General features: G+C 33.2%; 1 protein-coding gene across 2 annotated transcripts in view; it reads left to right on the plus strand.

Moving 5' to 3' along the window:
- KLHL1 (kelch like family member 1) overlaps positions 1–15,222 on the plus strand; it is a 249,394-nt gene extending 234,172 nt beyond the window's left edge. For both annotated transcript variants that reach the window (XM_072854161.1, XM_072854170.1), the window contains 3 exons: positions 8,502–8,714; positions 13,264–13,435; positions 15,078–15,222. In XM_072854161.1, coding sequence (XP_072710262.1) covers positions 8,502–8,714; positions 13,264–13,435; positions 15,078–15,137 — 445 coding nt within the window. In that variant the 3' untranslated portion in view covers positions 15,138–15,222. The remainder of the gene's footprint in view (positions 1–8,501; positions 8,715–13,263; positions 13,436–15,077) is intronic.
- The last annotated feature ends 8,447 nt before the right edge of the window (positions 15,223–23,669 follow it).

The raw sequence follows: 23,669 nt of genomic DNA on the forward strand, positions 1-23,669 counted from the left end.
GGTGGAGAGGCTTTCTTTAAAAAAAAATGTTTTTTATTTATTTATATTCAGTTCCACCAATTCTGAAAGTTGGATTCACTTAGTAATGGATTTCCATAAATTGGATTATTGTCTTAGCAGTACTTTTCCAGCTTTTGTCTTTTGCATTTTGAATGGGAAAAACAGAGAGCTGGCCAATACAGACATTGCCATATGTAGAGGGGAATATTTTTTTTCAGGTCATTTAATGAAACAAAGCTGGAATGAAACTTGTGTTATTTAGATCAATATTGTGCCTGTGGTAAATAGCAGTTGCTTTAGTTTTATGTGTCCCTTATGACTATTATGCATTATTACAAAGTGAACATCAGAAAATTTAGTTTGCTGAACCTTCATTTTCAATAAAATAGCAAAATTCAAACCAAATTAGTATGTGCCCAAGAAAGGTTCTCAAAACCGTCTTGTAGTTAGTCATTCACAGGAATATATTCACTGTGTACTGACCTCGGAGAGGCATAGGTTAATAATTCCACAAATTCCTTAATAGCAGTTCAATGGTTGGCACAAGAGAATTAGCAATGTATTACATTCATATAACCACCTACAAAACTTGATTGCGTGGCTGATTACAACCTCCTCCAGGAGTTCTGCTTCTTTGCCTTTCATGCATCATATAATAAACTATCTGTGGCATTCTTTCTTAGCAGAATCGTTAAGGCTTATTACTAATTCAGTGCCCTGGTCTGATCTTTTGTACTTTTGCACACAAATTCATATTTCCTATGTGAGGGTCCCATGCAGCTCAGTGAATGTGCAGTTCAATTCAATATGCATCATATTCTCTCTTTTTCAAGCAAGATTTAACTTGGTATTTTACATCCAGTCTGTAAAATAGGAGTCTCTGCACAGGCATACTTCTTTTTATGTGGCTAGGCTAGCCTTAAAAAGGGCTAGAACAGATACAAGTTAGGTAATATATGTGACTCTTAGAAGAGGACAATGAAAAATCATGAAACTTTACAGTAAACCCACTTTTTTTCCTACAGTCCAAGGGAGACGCATATGCAGCTAGGATATATTGCTCTTTAGAACCCAAGTGTTTGTTAGGAAACATGGCAGTTGCTAAAGGCATGGCTACATTGCAGGGTGGGAACTCGATGAGCCTGTTTTCTCTTGATATGCTATGGTCAGGCTCCCAGATGCTTAAGCCACATTTCTGTTTTGCATATTTACTGCACATCTACATCCTTTAGTGTGTACGCTGTACCATGCACTTCTCTTCATCCATCAACCACACGAACAAGATTTTTGGACTAGCTGACTGTTGACTGGTATGCAGCTAGCGTGACTGTCATTTGCTGTAAGGTCTGCCATTAGGTTTTTGTAATAAGAAATATTTTGTCTTTACTATATAGTTCTTTTTTTCTGTAAATTTTGTAATGAACAGCAAATTCTACATAGATTATGAACATAACATAGTATCGTATGCATTAATTTGGGCATGTAAGGGTACTTGACCAAGCAGACATGGTCAGTTAATTTACTTATTCCTAATACCTGACAGGAAAAGGCAATTGGGTCGCTCCATCTAACGTAAGCTTTTAAATGTAACATATGTATCAACCTAGACAGCGGGAGGCACTGTGGATAACGCCTAGAGAGATTCACAGCCAATTTTTTAATTGTGCAGCTTCCGCAATTAAGCACAGACTCTTAAAAAGCATTCGGCAATTACTATCTTCTCTCTCATGGTCAAAACTGAAAAAGATATTAGCATCCCACATTCTGGATTATTCTGAAAGTCTGGCTTTTAATTATTATCTTTAGTGGGAGATGAAGTATGAGAATCCAGCCTGTCTCAAAGAGTACTTAGTGCCTATATGCTGGGACCTGAAGGAAGCCCTTTTTCAGTGCAGTTGGAGAAGTCTAGAGATATTCTGCTGACCAAATGTAGGCATTTACTTCAATTATATACACACATGTATTTGTGTGTGTATATACATGTGTATAAACATACTTTCTTATTTCCACATATGTGTAAATCTGGAAGGATATTTAAACGTCTAAAGCTTCCTGAAATTAAAGAAAGCTAAATATCTAATTTGGTACTCAACTAAATATCTTTATGGGCAACAGCCCTTACAGCAGCTATCAAATATCTACTATACTCAGCAGAACAGAATACTATGCCATCTCCACTGTTAACTGATATTTCTATTTTTCTAATTTGAAACTAGATTAACTTCTTAATAACTAATATTGGAGTAAAATGAAATGTCTTTTGACTCGGTAGACCAACTTCAGCTGAATCTTTCATTATTGGTTGTATTCATTGAATTGAGAAGGACTTGTTCATTGTGAAGGTCACAGACTAAATGATCTAAGACTTTTTTTTAAGTCATCCATATAATTGCAATGCACTGATAATTTTCATACTTCAGTAAAAACTAGGGAACTAGCTCAGTATTATTAAATAAATGAAGTATTAATATGCTGTAATTGTGATTTTTAAAGCTGAAGTAACACTTTAAAATTTCATGCCAAGCTAACAAGATAAGAAAGTATGACTGAAACAATTGTATTTCCCATCAGAGCAGCTTTTTTCGTGGCTGTTTTTGCTTGAGGGTTTCTTTGCTCTTGTGCCTTATTGATGATTCAGTTATTCTTTTACTAATCCGTTTGAACTAAGAAAAATATTATACTTGGCATACGTAATTACAGTCATATAAACAGGAAAAATACGTTTCATACTGCATGCTTTCTGCCCACAATATTCTCAATGACTACAAACAAATACTTTTAAATCAATATTTTATGAATGGCATGAATATTTTGCCTGATACTGAAATACAGCTGTGCTTCTCGTCAAAAAATTCATGCTTTCACATGTCTGTTTCCATAACAGATCTACCTAACTAGAGAGTAAAACAAAATTTGACTTAGGATGATATTAATTACTTATTACGTAGTTTATAAATGTAACTAATTTTACAAAACCCTTTTGCAATGGGAAGAATGACAAACATATTTCAAAGACTAACTCACAAGATATCAGCCTTAGAATTTTTTCATAGAAACTTTTTATATCGTCTCTTTTCTTACTATATTTTACTCTAAATGTACTTTGATCTATAAATAAATGTATACTTTAATTTAAATATTGTAGAAGTTATTTCAGGTTCTTTTATGACAGTTTTGACACTGCTAATGTTTTATAAATGTGCTGTTTATTAACTGCTGCTTTTGATCAAACTCTTTTCTCAAAAAGGCAATTATTCTGCCTCCTGCTATAGGGAAAAAGGGACAAATGTTGAAAATATTCTTCCTTAACTATAGAAACTACAAAAAGGTGTAGGTATTTTTTAATATTTTAGTCAAAATCATACAATAAATAGATACTGAGACAGAACAAAATGGAACAGCTGTATGGTCCAAAATTATTAAACTCACAAAGAAGATGAATATCATAAACACATTAGCTCAGTCTAGCACAAAGTAATTCTGTGAATTCAATAACAATTTCTTATTTAATGACAGAGTCACTGTATTTTTTTTTAATAAATAAGAGAGCAAATAAAGGGCCTTAAGCTCACGCTGTCGTAAATGATTAATTTACAAAGACCATTTTGCTTAACTATCTTACAGCCTGATACAGTCAAGAACATTTTTAACTGGTGGAATCCGCATTCAGTCTCTGGTCTTGCAGAGATAATGTAGCCCATATAACTTTGATTAGAATTAAATTTACTTGAAACACGTTCTTTATATTAGGAAACTATACTTTCTAGTGTAGGAAGTAGAACTTTTCCGTAATGATATTATGCATGCAAAGTGTGTTTTTCTCTCAGTATTTTCTCTCAGTAGTTACTGTTTCTTTAATTGCAGGCAATTAAATTTCTTCACTTTATTTTTGATCAAACTGTATGTATTTTTAATTTACACCACTACTGCATTACTGCACCAAATACATGAAATACCATTCCAAATTTACACACAAAAATAAGAATTCATTAATGCTTTCCATTCAGAAAATTGTTTTTTCAACTTCTGCCAGTGAACTACAGGTCATTGGCATAACCAAGGCAGCATGGATAGATACCTTTCCTCTCCTCTAGTCTGATTCCTAGATCAGGTATGGACTGATTGAGCAATACAGAAGTCCAGCACTGATGAAAATTATTACCTTCCCCTCACTTCTACCAGGCAGATATCCTTTGTGCCAGAGTAATTCTCTGTTGCTCTTTCAGGCACACTGAAAGGGCAGAAAAGGGTACAAAGGGGCCTAAGCAAAAGACTGGATATGGCCTTTGATATTCACAGTGAAAGAATTTTGAAAGGCAAAACCTTGTTAAGAAATGCAGCAAAGGCATGATTCAACTGTTTTCACAAGCCATACTACCTCACATCAAAGGCAGTCTGGTCTTTTGAGGTTGGCTTGTCAAACTGAATTTAAAAATGCCTTTTCTGATTAGTTATCAAAGGTTTGTAATGGTAGCACTGAGATAAATGCTTTTGATCCATCCAGTCATGATTTCTCCTAATGTCTTCTACTTTGAAATCTCTACTGCATTTTCTAGCCATTTTATACATATATATACACACACACACAAATGTTTAGGAATCTCTAAGCATCTTAATACAAAAAGAAGTAACCAAACCCTGAAAAGATAAATTTCCAGCTCAGAGGAGACTGAGTTTGGTCTAAATTCATATCTACACACAATGTCTGAATAAGCTGAAATATAGACCATTGGGGAATAGAAATCTATAACATCTCCACAGGCAAAACTTTCACTGTGATCAGTGGAGATAAAAGTACTTAGTACTGGATGCTTTTTTTGCCTTGTCGATCTTCCCCTCTAAACAGTAATAATTATAATAGAAACCCCAACAAGTTTGATGGGATACACAAGGAGGTGCAATTCAGTTAATAGAATATTCCCAACTCAAAAATAAATGAAGATATGACTATTATGTGATCATGATTAGGCTTATTTCTCAAGCTTTCTTTTTCATTGCACAACATTGAAAATAAAAGTCTTACAATACTGTAAGGTACTGTACTGTAAGTACTGTAGGTACTCAAAAGCTATTAAGAGATATGACATCTACAAGGAGTCTACAGACACCAGTAATCTGAGAGAAATAGAAAAAAATGAGCTATGTGTTTGATGCCAGTTGAAGTAGTACGTAAGGTAAGGTAAAGTTACTGAGATAATATTATAAATTAACAATGTGAAATTTTTGAAAATTAACAAACAAAGCAAAATTTGAAGAACTTGAATTTGCTAAATTCAGAATCATTGGATTATCTTTTATCTCTGAATTCTGGAAGTACTTGCACATGAAAATGAAAGTCTACTTACACGTATTTTCAACAAATCATCCAGAGTAGAGGTGGTACCTGGTAACTGAAGTAATAGAGCTGAATATAGTTAAGACGCATAAAAGTACCCCTTGCAATTGCAGGACTGATATCTGATCTCAGTAGTGCCAGGTTTTCAGGCTTTTTAGAGAAATACATTATACTTTTCCCTATAGAAAATTTTACTCTAAACTGTTACCAAGAAAGACAAAGCTCCAAAAAGGGATTAATCCTAAGTCATCTAATAAAATAGGACTCTAAGCACTAAGAAGGAAGAAAGACTGCTAAATATCTTGGATATAAGTATTGCAAAAGTTTCAGTTAGCTGTACAGTATCGTGAATATTCAGCACTGGTTGCAGAGTTGTTCTGCAGTCATTTGGGGCCTTTGTGACTATGGATTAGGCAACTCAGGTGAAGAGTGGAAGCAATTCCTGACTGAGTTGTTCAGGCTCAACCACAACCAGAGCTTTAAAACAATTACTTGATTTCCAACTTTTATTTGTCTGAACTAGACCTTTGTGAAATTAAATTTTATTGTTAGTCTTATGAACTATTCCTTGCTGACATATAAGCACAATCAAACCCTAAAATGATAGTTCCAAAAGCTGATTTTGGAAATTAATTTTGTTTTGTTCTGAATAGCATAGAGCAATTTAACAAAAACTAGGTAGTCCCAATCACTGGTTGAAACTTTTATCAGTTACTTATGAACAGCATTTGCTGTCTCTTTACCAGCAACTCAGGAATGCCTTTAGGTATATTTTACTAGCTGTCTTAATTGAAACAGAGGAATGAAAAAGTGTGCTTCTCTTTCAGTGTGAAAATATCAGCTTATGGATTCATTTCAGTTGAAAGAGAATGGAATAGATGAGAACTTTTCATGACAGAAGAAATAAACGAAGTGGCAGGTATTTAGGGGAACACATGATTACTCACACTGAACTCTGCAGAAGTGTTGGTACTCTGCATTTTTTAAAATTGTGTGAAGTGTTTAGGTGTCCAAATACTTACTTAGAAAACTATTTGGAAATCTCAGGCTTGTTAACCATGGTCTTAATTTTTAGGGATTAATTCACTTATCTACATGTAATTGTCTACCTCCATTTGAATTGCCTCAGGATAGCCTACTTGACCTCCAGCAATCATGCATGTTTCTCCTATGTAGTCTTTGTCATATCTTCCAGTCTGCAGGGAGTATCATCGTACCCTAGATGTCACAAATAATGTTTGATCACTGTCTGTGGGAAGCTGAACCAAGTCCCATCTTTGAAAACAAAGATAACATCCTTGCAGACACCTACATGTAAATGCTTATATTTACATTTATATTAATGTAAATTTATTTGGATCACATGTTTAAGTTTTTTTAGTGCTGTTCTGCAGTTCTTATTCTCTGCTGAAGAAAAAAACTGTGGGTGTGGCTGGTGAACCAAATTGTTCTTTAGGCTCGGCTGACTACCCTGAGCATAACAGCAATTTAGACACTGTAGACACTCACAGATTAACACTTTCATTTACGTGTCTTAACCTTGAATTGGATCCCACCTGTAGATATCTGATAATCCTACGGAAAGGTAAATGTCTTAGGGCTGGATCCACAGACATAGTTGCAAAAAAGTGTTATTTGCTTTAACATCTCTCATAGAGGAGCATGGATTCTCCTGGCTACTTTTGTCAGAGCACAAGTATATCTGTCAGGCAGTACCAAAATGTTCTATGGCTTCAGTGACATATTATTAGTGGTATTGTAGTACCTCCTGATTCATCACCATCCATGCCAATGAAACGTAATGGTAAATGCACATTTAAGTAGCTCTGAATTCATGGAGCGCTTAGGACAGTAAAAGCTTCCAAATGAATAATTGCTTCACACAGATAGCTTTTGCATCCTGAATTGTTCAGTGGTTGGACTTTAAAATAGCCTGTGTTTCTATTAGTTAATCTCCTGGCACTGTAGAAAAGGCAACAGACTGCAAAAGGATTCATATAAGAAATGAATGCAGCATGGTAATAGTGGAAGAGAACAATCAGAACTCTTTCCTCCTGGGAACCATTATAAAGGGAGGAAGGAAACAAGTTTCTTGCCTGCAGATAGTTACAAACACAACATATTTGTTAGACCACATTTTTGCATTTTTATTTTAAAATATTTTTAGAAGTTTTCCATGACTTCCCTACAGAACTCAATCCTCATAATATATTCTGATGAAGAAAATGGACATACAGTGCCTGGGGGGTATCATTTTCTTACTTGCTGAGTAGACATGTTAATGTTAGTGTGGGCAAAACTTTTCTTCAGTATAACAAAGTTCCTTGAAACTGAGGTATTACTTTTTAAAAATCCATGTTTAAAACATAATGCAATATTATTTTCTGCAACGCACTGCATATTTGTTCTCTACTGTATTGTAAGTGTAAAATTCGTTCTGGACATGAGCCTTCCATTGACACTTTTGTATGTGGAATAGGCTGAATACTAGATCAAATACTGACTACAGTTTTCCATATGGTTTGTACTTTAGCATACAGAGCTTATGCAGTACTATTTTTTTTTCCTTTCTTTCTTTTTTTTTTCCCAAGAAGGGAGAATTAGAAGTTTGTGAATCTATTCAGTATTAAAGAATTATACAAGATAAAATATTAAAATACAGGACAGCAGTTGTCAGACTAATCCCACTACTTTGCTGCACGATAAAAATGCAGAGAAATTATAATAAAAGGATTGCATATTTCTTGTTTGTCTGGATTACCAATTATAAGTTAGCACTTTCACTTCCACCTCACAGATGATGAGCAGTTAGGCAGCAACCCTGCTTACATGATTTATAAATCTATAGAGACAAATCTGCACGTCACTTATGGCACTCTTGGCAGTATATGCTGTAATCGAAGAATGAAAATATCCATTAGTAGAAAGAAAATATCTTCCTTTCTATTCAGGTGCGCAAAGCACTAAGTAGTACATGAATTTGGTGATAATATTAAAATCATCTATGTTTGCTGACCATATGAAATTTGTATGATTTTGAGAGATTTTTTTTTTTCTTTTTCCTGTTTGCTGATGTCAGATAAAAAAACCAGATGCTCCTTGTTTTTATTTCTACAGTTCTGAGCTCTTGTTTTATTAACATTTGTATTTGTATGGACTTTCTTAGGTTATATTCAGTTGGAGGTCGGGATGGAAGTTCATGTTTGAGTTCAATGGAATATTATGATCCTCACACAAATAAATGGAACATGTGTGCTCCTATGTGTAAGAGAAGAGGAGGTGTAGGAGTGGCTACATGTGATGGCTTTCTTTATGCAGTTGGAGGCCATGATGCTCCTGCTTCTAACCATTGTTCCCGACTGCTGGACTATGTAGAAAGGTATCCAACTATACATGCATTTTTTGAATACAAAATAATGTCCAGTAGCATCATTTTCTTAGCTAAATGATGGGAAAATTAAACAGATGTTTTTACCCAAAGAAATGCCAACTTATTTACTTGAAAAATTCCATAGAGTTTTGTAGAAGACAATTTCTTTGAAGGTTATTTTCTTTCCCTTTTTTTCACAGTACTATTATATATTATCATGGAAACAAAACTCAACTCTTTTCACACCTCATTTAAGAAATCTTTGTTTTTAAGGCATGATATTACACATTGCAGAGTCATAAACTAAACATTGTAGAGATAAAAATTCAGCCTTGAAATAATTTTATAACACCAAATTGTGTTTAAAAGTATTTTGTAACTCTAAAAATGTAGCTGAGCAAAGAGGAAGTATAGAACTGCTTAAGTGATGGATATTTACAGTACATTACATTGCTTCCTTTAGCAACACTGCTACTTCCTGATGTGTTGATATAAGCCTTACACACTGTGTTTACAGTACCCTGAATTTTGCAAGTGGATTTTCTGGAAATTCAAGAATATCTAGTAGGGCAGTAGGGTAGAGTTGGAGTGATTATAGCATTCAATTTGAAGGTAGTCTTCAAATGTTTCATGAAGGTTTGACTTTTTTCTGTTTCTGTATGCTTTAAAATAGAATAAGGAAAAATACAGTCTCAGAATATGTACAAGTTGCAAAGGTTAAAGTAGATATGTTTGAGTAATTGGTTTATCTTAACATACAAGTAAAGATAGGCTCTGGGAGAGATTTATCTATTTATTTATTTTCTGAAAGGGTTAAACTTTAATTAAATGTCAGTTATTCCTCCTGCTGAGTCTGGCTTGGCATTTACCAGTTACCCAATATGTAATCCAAAAATTATAAATTAAAACTTACCCCTTATGTTATCCATATGATTTTGCTCAGTCTTAGACTCATTCCCATCTCTACTGTATGTAAGCAAAGATCACAGACTGCCAAATACTTTACTTCTTGTCTCCAACACATGGAAAGTTCATCAGAGAAATCCCATGATGCCTGTACTTACAGGGCCTATCCTCACGGGCTTCTATTTATAAGGAATGATAACCAGAATTTTCAATTAAGTACATTTATATTGACTACTAGTGACAATATTAATAAGTATGAAATCTCTCCGACTACTTCTGCTTATTGGTACTTGTAAGGGAGCTTTTCTTTCATTTTTCAGTCTCTGAGAAGAAAACCCTTTTGGTGTTGAAGACAAACCACATCCCGTTACATTTGTCTTTCTCAGGGGAAATTATAACAAGAAACTAAACCACATATTCTTAAGCTGTTTTATGTACTGGTATCTGAATGACATTATACAGTGTTCCTTGTCTAGTTATTTTTGCACTGATAGCAAAAAACGTGGATAATGTACTTCATGGGCAGTTAGCTTCCAGACTAAAAGTTGGGACTAACAAATCAGAACTTGTAAGGCTATTAGCTTGCATAAAGTGGATGTAAATTAACCGATAGACTCCACTAAGACATGAAAAAACTCTCATGGCCCTCCCTGTGATTGATAAGTTTATAAGGTGGCTGGGATGTGATTTAATGTGTCTATTTTTACATTCAAAAATAATGCATCATCTTCAAAAAATAAAACCATCTCAATAACTTAAGAAATCAAAGACTAGTAAGTGATAATGAGATTTATTATAGTAAGTTATTTTATATCTCTCTCTGAAAGTTTTACTTTCTGTAAATATCTAGGGCATGAATCTTCTTCAGGAATGAGTCTCTGCTTCAGTCATTTTGCCATTCTGATACAGTCTGATAGGATGTGCTTTGTTCAAATACCAGTTTTCTCCTGGAAGATTGTCAAACCAGACATAATGTTTTAAAATTTATTTTTGAGATTATGTAAATCTAGTGAGAGCAGATATGTGTTTTTTAAATGCTACTGCTAAAATCCTGTTCAATAGTAATTAGGATTCCCAGTTTGAACTCTTCTAAGGTTGATGCAATTGTAAAGGATTTCCTATGGATTCAAGCATTCTAAACCAAAATAATAGTTATGTATGTTTGCTCTTCACAAGCTGGGAAACTACAATGTTGTATTCCTTTTTAAAGATAAAATAACTAGTTCCTATTTAAGAATTATAAAATTTTGGAGATATTTTGGCAGATTTTATAAAGTAGGTGTCTTTTCAAAATGTTACTCCAAACCTGACAGCTATTAAAAACATAAGCAAGTGACCTATACTTTTTCCCCTTCGTCTCACCTTGATTTCAAATTGATTTCTTTCCACATTCAGGACTTTTCATCATAACGCTTCTCACCCTAGGGCATACCTAGTTATTATAAAGATGAAAAGTACAGTTGTTTTTAGCAGAGGAAAGGATATAAGAAATCTCAGACATTTTCCTGGCAATTACAAAAAACAAGTTCTTGTGCAGTTCTATTTTGTTGACAGAATTGAGTTATAAGAATTCTGTTTGGCCCTTGCTTACCTGTTTATTGAAAAAAAAAAAAAAGTCCAAAGTTGTCAACTATATTTAGTTTCCCTGCTTTTGCATCTCCTCACCTTGGCCCTTGTAATTCAAAAGTAGTGTACCAAAGAGTCTATTAAAATTTATTGCCTTTAGGCAGGTGAAGATACAATGCACGCTGGTGCATTTCACTGGTTGTGAAACTCTTTCAGCTAGGGGCATACAATGCTGTTGCTGAAAAAGTCACAGAGTCTTTGAAAAAATCCATTCAAAATTAATTTTTTTTTGGCTTGTTACATGTGCATTTCCCTTCCACATATTAAAACATTGTTTTAAAGTATTTTCCTCTCAAGTTTTAGAAGACATTTATCACATATCTACATATTTAACTCAAAACTTCTTAAGGAAAGATAGCAAAATGAAAGAATGTGAATAAATAGAATTTAAAAAAGAAAGTAAAATGAACAACATGATCAATTTAATGGTATTTTAGACATAACAAATTGAACACAAGATTTCACCATTTTATTTTCTGAGAAGTCCCAATAAAGCCAGAAGGATTAGCAGCCAGTAGATACATAGAATTTTTTCCTAAAATGTTTTTAGCTGTCAAGAACAATTTAATCAAGGTTAAAGACAATTCTGTTATTGTCCAATTTGAAGGTCATATTTATGAACCAAAAAGCAGTTACAAGCAAAGCACTGTAAAACATTGTTGTTGCAATATCTATATTAAAAAGGTTACAAAATTTCCATTGTTCAAATATAATATGGGATGGCTAACAGTATTCCTACTAGTTGCTTATTGAACATGTGAATGACTGAAATAGTAACAGGTGCTCTTATAGTCAGCCTTTGTAGAAAAGCCTAGAATTTTCCTTTTTGTAAAGCATATATATATATATATACAACTTTCTGTAGGGTTATCAACTTCTAGTTAATAAAGTTTAGACTACAAGAAAACATGTTGAAAGAACTTGACTCCCCCCAAAAATGAACTTATAGCTAATACTGTTTCTTAAATGTGTAGGAGAAGGTGGTTTGATGCCTAATTTTATATAACAATATAGTAGTTAGAGGACTTGTAAATAAATAAGATTTTTAGCCATTATAGAGTTCCTTTATAATTATTTTAGAGAAATTATCATGCCCGAAGCTTGATCTACCTTACACATAAGCAAATGACTAAAGTCAGTCAAAGTATTTGTAGCCTTAAACTGTTTATTTTTTCCACTGATTATCAAGTGATTCTACTACATAGTAAAGAGCTTAAGGACAGATGAAATTAATTCTATCATACTGTGATATAGTATTCTATTTTAGTAATATTTGTCATCTAAAAATGAGATATCTGGTTTAACCTGATACTCCAGACATCCTTAGTAATTAGTTTTACAAATGTCTAAAATAGATACAATGGAATGGCTTCTGAAATTAACTAATTTTTACATTGTTAATGAATATCTAAATTAATGGCTTAGGCTAAATGTTTAATTTTTAAATGTCTATCGTTATAAAAAAGGAATTTTGCCCTCAGTTTTAAAAGTTCTGTGGTGATTAATGTCTTAAAAATGGTACCATTCTCTTCACTTGAGCAAATATCAGGAGGAGAATCTAACTCTAATGCAGTTAAACATATCCCCTGAATTCTTAGGGAGGTTTCCTGTGAACATTGTGTAGTATAATTTTAGAAATTAAAATATAGTGTAATATAATTTTAGAAAGAATATGTTTAATATGCTACAAGAAATATCCTATTTAAAATATATACATAGAAATATACATACATTCAGATACTGCTCTTATATCCTTCTCAAATCTCTTTTTATGACACCTTACCCCACAAATACCTTAGTTTATTCCTAAAGGTTAGCTGAACAAAAGATCTTAATCAACATTTAGAGGTTTGAATTGGGAACACAATAAATCTGTATGTTTTCTTTTTGCTGTTAGGAAGAGTATTTTGGATAAGATGCTAAAGGAGTTTTTTTTCCAGAAAAAGGACTATATTTCAAGTGAAGATCAGCATGAACTGACACTTATCTTCTCCCTGGACATTCAGTTTCCTTTCTCTTTCCTCAGGTATGATCCAAAAACTGATACATGGACAATGGTGGCTCCACTGAGTATGCCTCGAGATGCTGTTGGTGTCTGTCTCCTTGGTGACAAATTATATGCAGTAGGTGGCTATGATGGTCAAACATACCTGAACACTATGGAAGCATATGACCCTCAAACTAATGAATGGACACAGGTAATCATAAAGTCTTTATTTTTTTCATCTATAACATATTTTGATAGTTGTACATAAAAACATTACTTTTCTGAAAAAAAAGTATAGTATCTCAGGTTGTCATAACTGTAAATATAGACCTAGTATTTTATCAGCTATTATGTCAGGAGTTTCCTCTGAAGACAGAAAAGAGAGAATTAAATCCTAAGAAACTGGCAAAAGACAGAATAAGCAGTCATTAGAGATATTATTTTGTTATCTGTCAGACAAAATTCTCATTCTGACCAATTTCTATAGCAAATTATTTCTTCATGCAGAAGAAATGTCATAAAAAGTATCAAAAAGGACCTGAAATTTTAATTGGTGAACCAGCATGTCCTGAAGTTCCTTCATATGAAAATTTGTTTATTTTATGTAGAGAGACAAATTTTCATTTCATTCTTCAATTCCATTTTCTTCTGGTTGATGGATATTTTGAAATGTTGAACTGTATGTATGTTCCTAATGTTGAACCATATAAGAATTAATAGGTATAATAGAAATAGTGGTATAATGCAAGAAGCTAGGGACTGGTGATTTGGTTGTAGAAGGAATGTATTTTATTATGTCACAGTAGTGCTTGGAAAGATTTGTATTCATAGCAAAGCATTAAAAAGAAACAAAGGATTATTTCAACATTTTCTGTTCTTAATTCTGTTTTAAGACTTTCTGAAAAAGTAATTTGTTCCACCAATGTAGGTGTTTACATCTGAATTAGTCACTCTAAGTTCCCTTTAAAGTTAGTGAAGAAAAGTACATACTTCAAAAGCATGATCTTATCTTAAAATAAGCATCTAAAATAGGCCAGATGTATTATACTCAAAAATGCCTATTTTTTTTTATGATTGTAAAGGGGAGCTTCTGTTGTCAAACTTAAATGTAGATGTACATGGTGTAAAGTTAATGCAGAAGCCCATTTCTTTTATTTACTATTAATTAAATTACAAGAAAGCATTTTTATGACATTCTGTAGGAAATAAGAAATCAATTTGGAAAGATCGTTTTCCCAAATCCACCAGTCCACATAAAAAACCCATGAATAACCACATTTGGACAGATAGGAAACATGTAACACCTCTGCTTTGACATGTACAGTACCATTAATTACAGTGTATTATCATTACTATTATTACATAGCATATAAACTGACTCTACTGTGTTAGTTTCAGCAAGATTCAGTCTCCTAAAGTTATTAATCCTTGTGTTGTCTTGAATAGTGTCTAAAGCTGCTAAACTTATTCTGAAGGACACTTGAACCTGTTTAGGAATACTGGAACCATACAATTTTGGTATTAGTAGCATTGACCTTGCCTCAGGGACTAAAGTGGAAGCATCAGCTACAGTCTACAGATTATAGAAACTCCTTGCATATCGACAGTTCACAAAATTGATGACAGCTCTAAAATCACTTCTTTTTTCTGTTCTCACACTTTCAAGTGAAAGATGTCAGATGTGAGTAAATAACTGTAAAATTACAATACTAGGATATTGTTGGTTGTATTTATTTTTAGTGGTTTGTACTCCCATTAGTTTTGACCATTTCAGAATAATATTGACACAGCACTTTAGCAATCTCCTGCATGGCTTGTTCCTGTTCAGTTAATTTGTATCTTTTTTTCTGCAGATGGCTTCCCTAAATATTGGAAGAGCTGGTGCCTGTGTTGTAGTCATCAAACAACCATGACATTGTCAGCACTGCTTAGGATTTTACTGACTATGAAATGATTATTTTTCTATCAGACAAGAATGATAACTTCATGAGAACAAGGATTTACACAGTGAATACTCTGTTGATCACAAACTTGAAGAAGTTTGGAATTGAGAAAGATTAAGTATTTATGCCCTATAAAATAACAAAAACTGTTCACAATCAGTGAACAAGAAAAAAAATCAGGCTGTTGTAGGCATAAATATGTGAATGTGGAGTAGTAAGTTCAGGTACTGTTCTCATGAATGTGTCCTGGAGAACTGGATAATCAAGAGACAGCTCTACACAAGGAGCAGGAGGGAATACAAGTACAGTTTTCATGGCCGCAAGAGTTTTAACTGCAGAAACATCAAAGTACATTTAATCACTTTTAAACTGTGTTTTTTAAAAGAGAAAAGTAGATAGTAATATAAAATCTTTCTGTTCAGGTCTTGTCTTCAAATGGATTACGGCCTTGTCATTTAAACAGGCAGTTTGGTTCTTACTGAAGGGAAGAGGTAGAAAAGTCTGGATATTCAAGTTTCATTCATAATGACTGAGCTGTTGCTCTACAGTAGGAAGAAGAACAAAACTAAAAGCAAACCTCCAAGATGACTTTTTTTTTTTGGTAACTTCAGATTGTACCTCCTTGCCAGTGTTAATGCATCTTATGAGTGAGTCTATTGAAGGGGAAGCCTGTGTGTTTAATCTAATTATACACAATGCAATCCTTTGGCTGCACCAGGGCTTTGTTGCAAATATGGGAGTCAAAAGAACAGTTTCCTAATTATTTATTAATCCTATATTCAATTTAAGCATGTGGGCTCTGATCTCATTGTTTAATGGATCTTCTGCATGTTGGAAGCTCATGAAAAGCTGGAAAATTGATACTTTTCCTTCACTGCATCATGTAACAGATGAACCATAACCAGAACAGTCTATAGAGCCTCTTCTAACATTTCAGAGGGATAAAAATACTACGTTTTATTTCTTTCTGATGCTCGCATATACACAACTTTGCCTGATTAGAGCTGCCAATTTATGACTTTCCACTTATGACTGAGAATAACTGCAAGTAGGGAATTCAGAATAAATGCAGGTGGAATAAAGAAAGAAAAATAGACCATTTGATCTAATAAAGTTCATATGGTAAATATACTAGTGTCATCTATGCTTCCCTTTAGGGTTGATCATTTCCAGCAGTAATGATACATCGAGCTTTTGCCTTGGCAGTAGATCTGACATTGATGCTTTCTATCTGCTCAGCTGAATCAGAATCCTAAGGCCACTAACAGAATATGAAATTCTGCTATTCAGGGAGGCACAGGCTCTGGGAACAGGACTACCAAGTATACCTCTTCTTTAAAGCCTTGCTGTTCCTTTAGGAAACATTTCATTGTCCAGAAGCAGAAACCTCACAGTCCTCTGTCACTAGCAATTTTGGGAAGGAATTCTGGTTGTAGTTAAAAGAGTTTTTCTAGTGGAAACCTTTGAAACCATTTGAGATGAAAAAATACATACAGCCTCCTACATGGGACATTTGATTTGAAGATGTGTCTTTTCTTCTTAACAGCATCAGTATGCATGGAGATCTTTGTTTCCTGACACAAACTGAACCTCAGTTCTGAAGCCTAACTATACTGGTTTAAATCTGTTTATATGCTTCTCTGTCTTAATTAGAAATCAGTTGCAAAATCTTTAATATTTGTTTTCCAGTCAGTTGGCTTTTGAATTGCAATTAGTCTTTTTTCCACAGACAAGCATGAAGCATGTCTATTTTTCCCCAGCTAAAACAACTTGTTGAATAAAAGATGTTACCCTTCTACAAATTTTGCTTCACAAACACATAAGCTTGAGACCAAACCAAGAAGATTCTAGAATTATAATTGCAATTAAATACAGATATTAGCATTCAGTTCTCCTACACAGATGCCTAATAAACTTAGAAATTGAATTTCAATTCTATTCACAGAAGTTCCTTTTGATTACAGACACAATAGAAATATGATTCATCTACCTATATATTGACCTTCAAAAAAGGATTACTTCTATTAATTGCAATCCATGACAGATTTGTTTTCTGTGCCTTGATCATTTTTATCCTCAATTTATCCTCAGTTTTAATTTTTATTCCCAATTTCCTTTTACACATTTTCAATTGGCCTTTATTTATCCAAAGTGGAACATTATTGTAATGTGAAATTTTTCAGACTACTCCACTTCTCTTATGCTGAAATAATAAAAATATTAATTTGTTTTATTTAGATTATGTAAAATCTAGTCACAATATGAGCCAAATTTGGCTTTCAGATTCTTTTTATACACCTACATCAACATGTTCTGGAGTTTCTTCTAAAAAGAATTTAGGGAGAATTTTTTGATTAAATTTTAAGTTTTTCTTACCATTGTGTTTACTCTGCTCTTATTAAAAGAAATAATAGCTTTACCTTTGACTTCAAAGGGAATGGATTTAAATCAAAATGGTATATAATCTTAATCTTGGTTTCTCTAATCCATTAAGATTCCTTTTTTATGTATATGAGTTAAAATTGCTTCTGAGTTAAAATCGCTTCTGACAAGCTGAGTTGTACTAAACAATATCACATTTACAGGAAAAGCAGCTGTCTTCTCAAAAGCCAGATTATTTCATCATTATCTCATCATTGTTAATCTAGCAGGGGACCTGTTCTCTAAAATAATTCCTTTGATTTCACAGTATGAAAATCACAGTGGAATCAGATCTACAACAAATACTAATTTCAGTGAAATCAATAATTAAATTCCTCAAAATGCTGCTTGTAAATTTTGTAGTTTAATATTCTAAGTATGTTCTAAAATGTTAGCATTCTCTCTGTCTTTCCAATTCTTTTTTATTTATTGTAGCATGCTTTTTTTTCCAGAATGTCAACCAGTTTTACTAGAAAGTTTTTGTTTCACATTAGCCTGTATTTATATGTGGGAATTATACCCATTTTTTTCCTATTGTTGCCCATCCTTATATATGAACATCTTTTGTATTAATCAATCATAAGTAAAAGTAATTAAAATTAAGATCCTCTGGGGTAATTAAAATTAAGATCCTCTGGGACTACTTTGAAGCCTTGCATTTCTCTGTTCTATGTGTCAAAAAGTCATTTTGTTTTGTTTTTATTGTTTATTAGAGATGTTATTTATTTCCTTCTTACTGCTACTGGTTTTGAGATAGGAGGAAGGTCAAGAACATGAGTGCTAGAAAAGCTCTTTTTAAATTGATGAGTCTATACAGATTTTTATATGAAGATAAAGAAAACACTACTGGTAGAAAGTGGTCATTCTTGTGCCTGAAGATTTATATTCAAAAGCTTGGATGGACACAAAGAAATCAAGTCTATGCTCTTTCTTCAGTTTTCCTACCCAACTCTTTTCAAATCCATTGGGACATTATAGATCAGCAACAATCAATTGCGATGCAGAATTTTCTTTTCTGTTTTTCCTTTCATTGATTATTTCTCTAGTAAGGATAAAACATTTGCTGCTCAAAAAAAAAAAAAAAAAAGGAAAAAGCACAAGAGTTGATAGTTATCTTTGAAGTGCTTATAGAAGCAATACCTAGAAGACAAAATAAGTAGGTTACCCAGAAAAGGGAATAAACTCATCAGTGTTATAGCTGTGGCAATGCTATTAATGTCTATTAATACAATTATTAAAGAAATAATAGAAAAAAAATACAATTTTGAGGGTTTTGATTGGTTGTTTAAGCAAACAAAATCAAGAAAAATACCATAACATTATGTCTCTGTTTTTCAAATTAATTACTCTCCTGATTCAATTCCTCTCAAAATGCTAGATAGTTAAACTCCAAGAATATATTTTCTAGAGGCTTTAGAGGCTTTATAATTATGGAATAATTCAAGTCGAACTCAACAGAAAAACTGATCAAGCAAAATAGGTAAATTTTTTCCTATGTCTCTGAGGGTGCCATTTTTAATTTGTTTCTACCAATATAGTAGTGTTAAAAAATCCATTTTGCAAAAGAAACACTAATCTTGTGATCCTCTATTGTTTATTGAACTGTTGATTGCCTTGCAGTTTTGGACTTTTCCTTTAAGTTATTTTTTGCATTTACAGTTTTTATTATTGACAGTGGGGGATGCTAGAAATATAATCAGTATTAGTGAAGAACTACACAGAAAAATGTCATTTAATAGTCACTATTTAGTAGAGCTGTTTCTTATTGAACTTTTGTGGTCCAATTTTATTGAAAATTTGTGCATTGAAAGCAAACCCACAAATAAGACAATAAAAAGATCTGAAGGTAAGAATATTGTTAATTTGGCTTTAATTATAATTGTTCAATACATATTTGTATATGTGTTCTTACAATCAAAATATTAATGTTTAAAAGCAAAAGTAAATTTTAGAAAATCCTTTTGCATATAGAACAGGCTTTTAATGATATGAAACTGGTCAAATTATTAAGGCAATTTAAGGATGCTTTCACGGAGTTGCCTGTCTCATAACATTACTCTGTTAAGCTAACATTAATTGACATAAGGGAACCATTTTGGCATGGACAAAGGACGATTTCCTTGAGTATCATTCTCTTCTACAGAAAACTGCCATCAATTGACCAGTATTTTAAAAGTACTCATGTTAAAATGTATCTAGAAAGCTCTCTATATATTATTCAGATTGTTTTATACGTTTAAAAGGCCCGAATAAATTCCCTTGAATATATTTGTCAATGACTTAAACACTTTTCAATGACTTCAGTAAAAATAACTCACAAGTGAGTTTCAAGTTATGCAAGTTTTAATGGCTCAGACCTTGATGTCCATGAGCAAACACCAGAAACGTTGTGCACTGTGATTATGAATTAAATACAGGTTTTTCATAACAGAATTCACACTCTAGAAGTCTTTCCTTATCACTGTGCTCACAATGGACTGGGCATAACAAAATGTATCTTGTTATCTGTGACTTTGCATTAGTTATTTCATTAGAAATAAATAGAGAAGGCATTTCTGCAAAGGCTTAAAAAAGCTCTTGTAGCTGTTATCAAATAGCAGTAATAAATTACATGAATAATTCTGTAATATTGTGGGAAACTTAGACATTTGACTATGTGCATGTATGGAATTTGATGGTACAAAACCAAGTATGAAACTACTTACCTATGTCAAATTCACAGCCTGGAACAGCAGATGGTGCACTTTTTTGCCATTAGCATCTCCCATACATACACCTGTGTTTAGTTTTATATGCTCACAATCCCACTGCACATTGGCTCTTTGTACAATACTGCTTTCTCACTTTTCTCCCCTCCCCACCCCTAGTTTCTGTTTATGTTGCAGAGGCTTTCTACCATAAGGCACGTTTTCCCACAGAATTGTTTCTGATGAAAGCAGCAAGTATAATAGTACACCATGCTGGTAACCAATTCCTTACCACTGTATATGCAAAGTGGATGTGTATGACATAAAAAAGAAAGGTTCATTTTTCTTTTCCAAAGTAAAACTTCTTTGATAAGTCTTCAGTCTTTTAAAGTTCTACACATTGAAAAAAGAAATGTAAACATTTTTAATAGAGAGCTTCCAACTATCCGCAGACTCCAACTTTAAAAAGCTATGTGTTTAGTCATGCACAATTTATCATGATCCCAGTGCTGGCAACCAGATCTCTTGTAGATGTTCATGTTTATGAATGTGTCTCATTGTCTCCAGATTTTTTCTAATCCAAAGGACATCTCTAGTTGAGTGAATAAAATATCAAATGCAATATTTATAACTCACATTTGAAGCTTCTGTGTGGTATGCACAAGTCAGAAATCAGGATCCCAGATTGCTCACAGAGCATGTTTCCAACCTTGGTAGAAGTTTGATTGAAAGTTAGCTTTCCTACCAAATATAGCATCCAGTGTAATTGGTATAATTTTATAAAAATATCAGAATAGAAAATATTGTGTGAAGGATAACACAGTAGAATAACAGTATCTCAGAAATGTAAAAAGAATATTAGGGAAAAAGATTTTTGTTACTTGCGAGAAGACATTCCCCAAGGGTGCTACATTTTATTCCCAACAGAAGCAATTTGATTTTAGGGAAATAACTTTGCAATGAATCTACTGGCTCATAAATTGAAATACTATTTGAAAGCAGTCATTTCTTATATTCCTTCTTATAAAATAGGGACTTGACTTTGTACATTCACTATAAAAGAAGAAAAATTGTTATTTATCCCAAAGTAATACTTAAAATCTCAAAATTGAGAATCAATAGCTCAAATATATCTTAGAAGTCAATAACTAGTTACATACTTTAAATTCTGAGAATATCAAGTTCTTGGACATTTTTGCATCTACTGTACCAAGCAGATGTACATATACTAGGTAATATAGGCTTGCTGCCAACTCAGAAGAGAATCTCAATATGTAAAAGTAACTTCAGAAATATTTCTGTTTAAAAATAGATTATCCATGCAATATATCTGTTCTAACTTAAATGAGAATGTATAAAATATTCAGCAGAATAATTATTCATCAGCCTTATTCTAAATCCAGTGTAAAGCTGCTCAAACTGGCATAACCTTACATTTCATTACAAATTCCCTCATTATAGTTCTGCTTCATAGTACATGGGGATTAGGTACACTTAAGGGCAGAGAGACTGCTCAAAATCCTTAAATCAGCAAAACTTTGATTTCCACGTGCAGGACTGCAACTGTTGAAAATTAAAGCATAAAGAAAATTACTAGCAAAGGTAAGAAATGTAGTGGCAGGGAACAATACAGCCTGTAATCACTGGCTACCCACAGCTTCCCCTCAGGGATCTATGGAACTGCCAAATCCGTCACCCTCTAAAGGTTTGAAAAGCAATCAAAGCTGAGGTATAAGCAACTTACATTTCTGTCACCCCATATTTCCTCAGATTTTCCATGAAGATATGATGCTTAAAAAATAAAAATTTAAAAAAAAATATTAAAAAATCCTCTCTTGCAGAAGTCTAGTACTCTTCAGAATTAGGTCTGTGAACCAGGATTCAGTCTTCTTCACTTAGCTAGGTTATGTGTAAAGTTTGGTATCCTTAGTGAAATATTTTTAATGTAGAGGCTGTCTCCAACAAAAGTCACTGGACAGGGCTGCCTTTGAAGGCCTCCAGGAAGAAATATTGTTCCAAAGGTGAGATATTTAAATTAAGTAGATGAGCATTCAGTTTAGTTGCCCCCACAGAAGTGTCTAATACCATATGAGATGCCCAAAATTACCTAAGACATCCACACCAGGCTGGCAGGTATGAGACAGATGAAGTTTTGGAGTGGCAACAGAAGTTCAAATGGGAAGCGCTAAAGTATCCCAGATTATATTAGCTACTTATGTGTAGGCAAATAGAATCCATGATCCCTCAGATATATGTATACACACACATACATATATAAATATATATATATATATGCACCCAGTGCCATTAGTTGTTTGAAGGTGGCACCTTGCAACCCACCTGGGTGATAAGGCTGAATTTAAAAATGTTTTACTTCAATTGCTTAAGCTTGAAAATATTAACCTTGATTGTCCAATGAATGACACATGCAGTGAACAGAGGTGTGAGAACACAGTCAATTAATACTCATTAATATTGGCATGATATGGTTAAGTATGGGAAATGCTAACTTGGAGAGATCCTCTTTATCATGAAAATTAGCTTTTGTGCATCACTTCAGTCAAAAATTTGTTCTGTAAGCAAGTCATGAGTAAATCACCCTTACTCAGAAGAGTTATTAAAAAAATCACCTACAGTAGTTGCTATTGCCTAATGTAAAGTTCTTGGTTTTGTTTTTCTATTTAATGGTAAAATGTTTCCGAGTGCAATTCTGTAAAGATTTGGACAGCATATTTCAGTCGCATAGTGGAAAAATCTCACGCGTAGGCATAGTGTGGAAACAGAGTGTATCGGGGTTTAGGGTTTTTTTTCTTGTTTCTACATCTGTATATTTTCCAGGATATCAATGAACTGAAAATGGCCATTTGTCCCATGTGAAGGGAAAAAGAGAAGACTTAAAATAACATCCTGAAAGAAAAAATATCCAGTTCTTTATTTCATTGATATAGAGTGTTGTCAAATATAGATATCTACTGTGTAAATGTCCACATCAGAATTATACATCCTGAGCTTTTTCTTATAGCTGGAGTAGCAAAATCAGTATTTCTAGGACATGATTCATTTCATTCTAAAGGTGAAATAAATCACACTTTAAAAGTGTGTTTCTCTCCATTGACTGCAAAAGGTGCCTAAAATGACTAGTTCAGATACATACATTCACACTGTGGACACCTACATTTCTTAAGATAAATATTTAAGTTGGGTGAGATGAATCTTTAAAATCTGATAAATGCCTAGAAGAAACTGGCCACACAAACATTTATTTCAAATAACTATGACAGGAATTCCATTTACAACATAACTGCAATATTCAACTACATACTGAACAAAAACAATTTCCCTGCTCTGAAATCAAGCACTGTTATGATCTTCAGAGAGTGGATAATTTTGAGCT

This window comes from Ciconia boyciana, chromosome 1 (genome assembly GCF_034638445.1).
Source record: "Ciconia boyciana chromosome 1, ASM3463844v1, whole genome shotgun sequence".
Classification (NCBI taxonomy): domain Eukaryota; kingdom Metazoa; phylum Chordata; class Aves; order Ciconiiformes; family Ciconiidae; genus Ciconia; species Ciconia boyciana.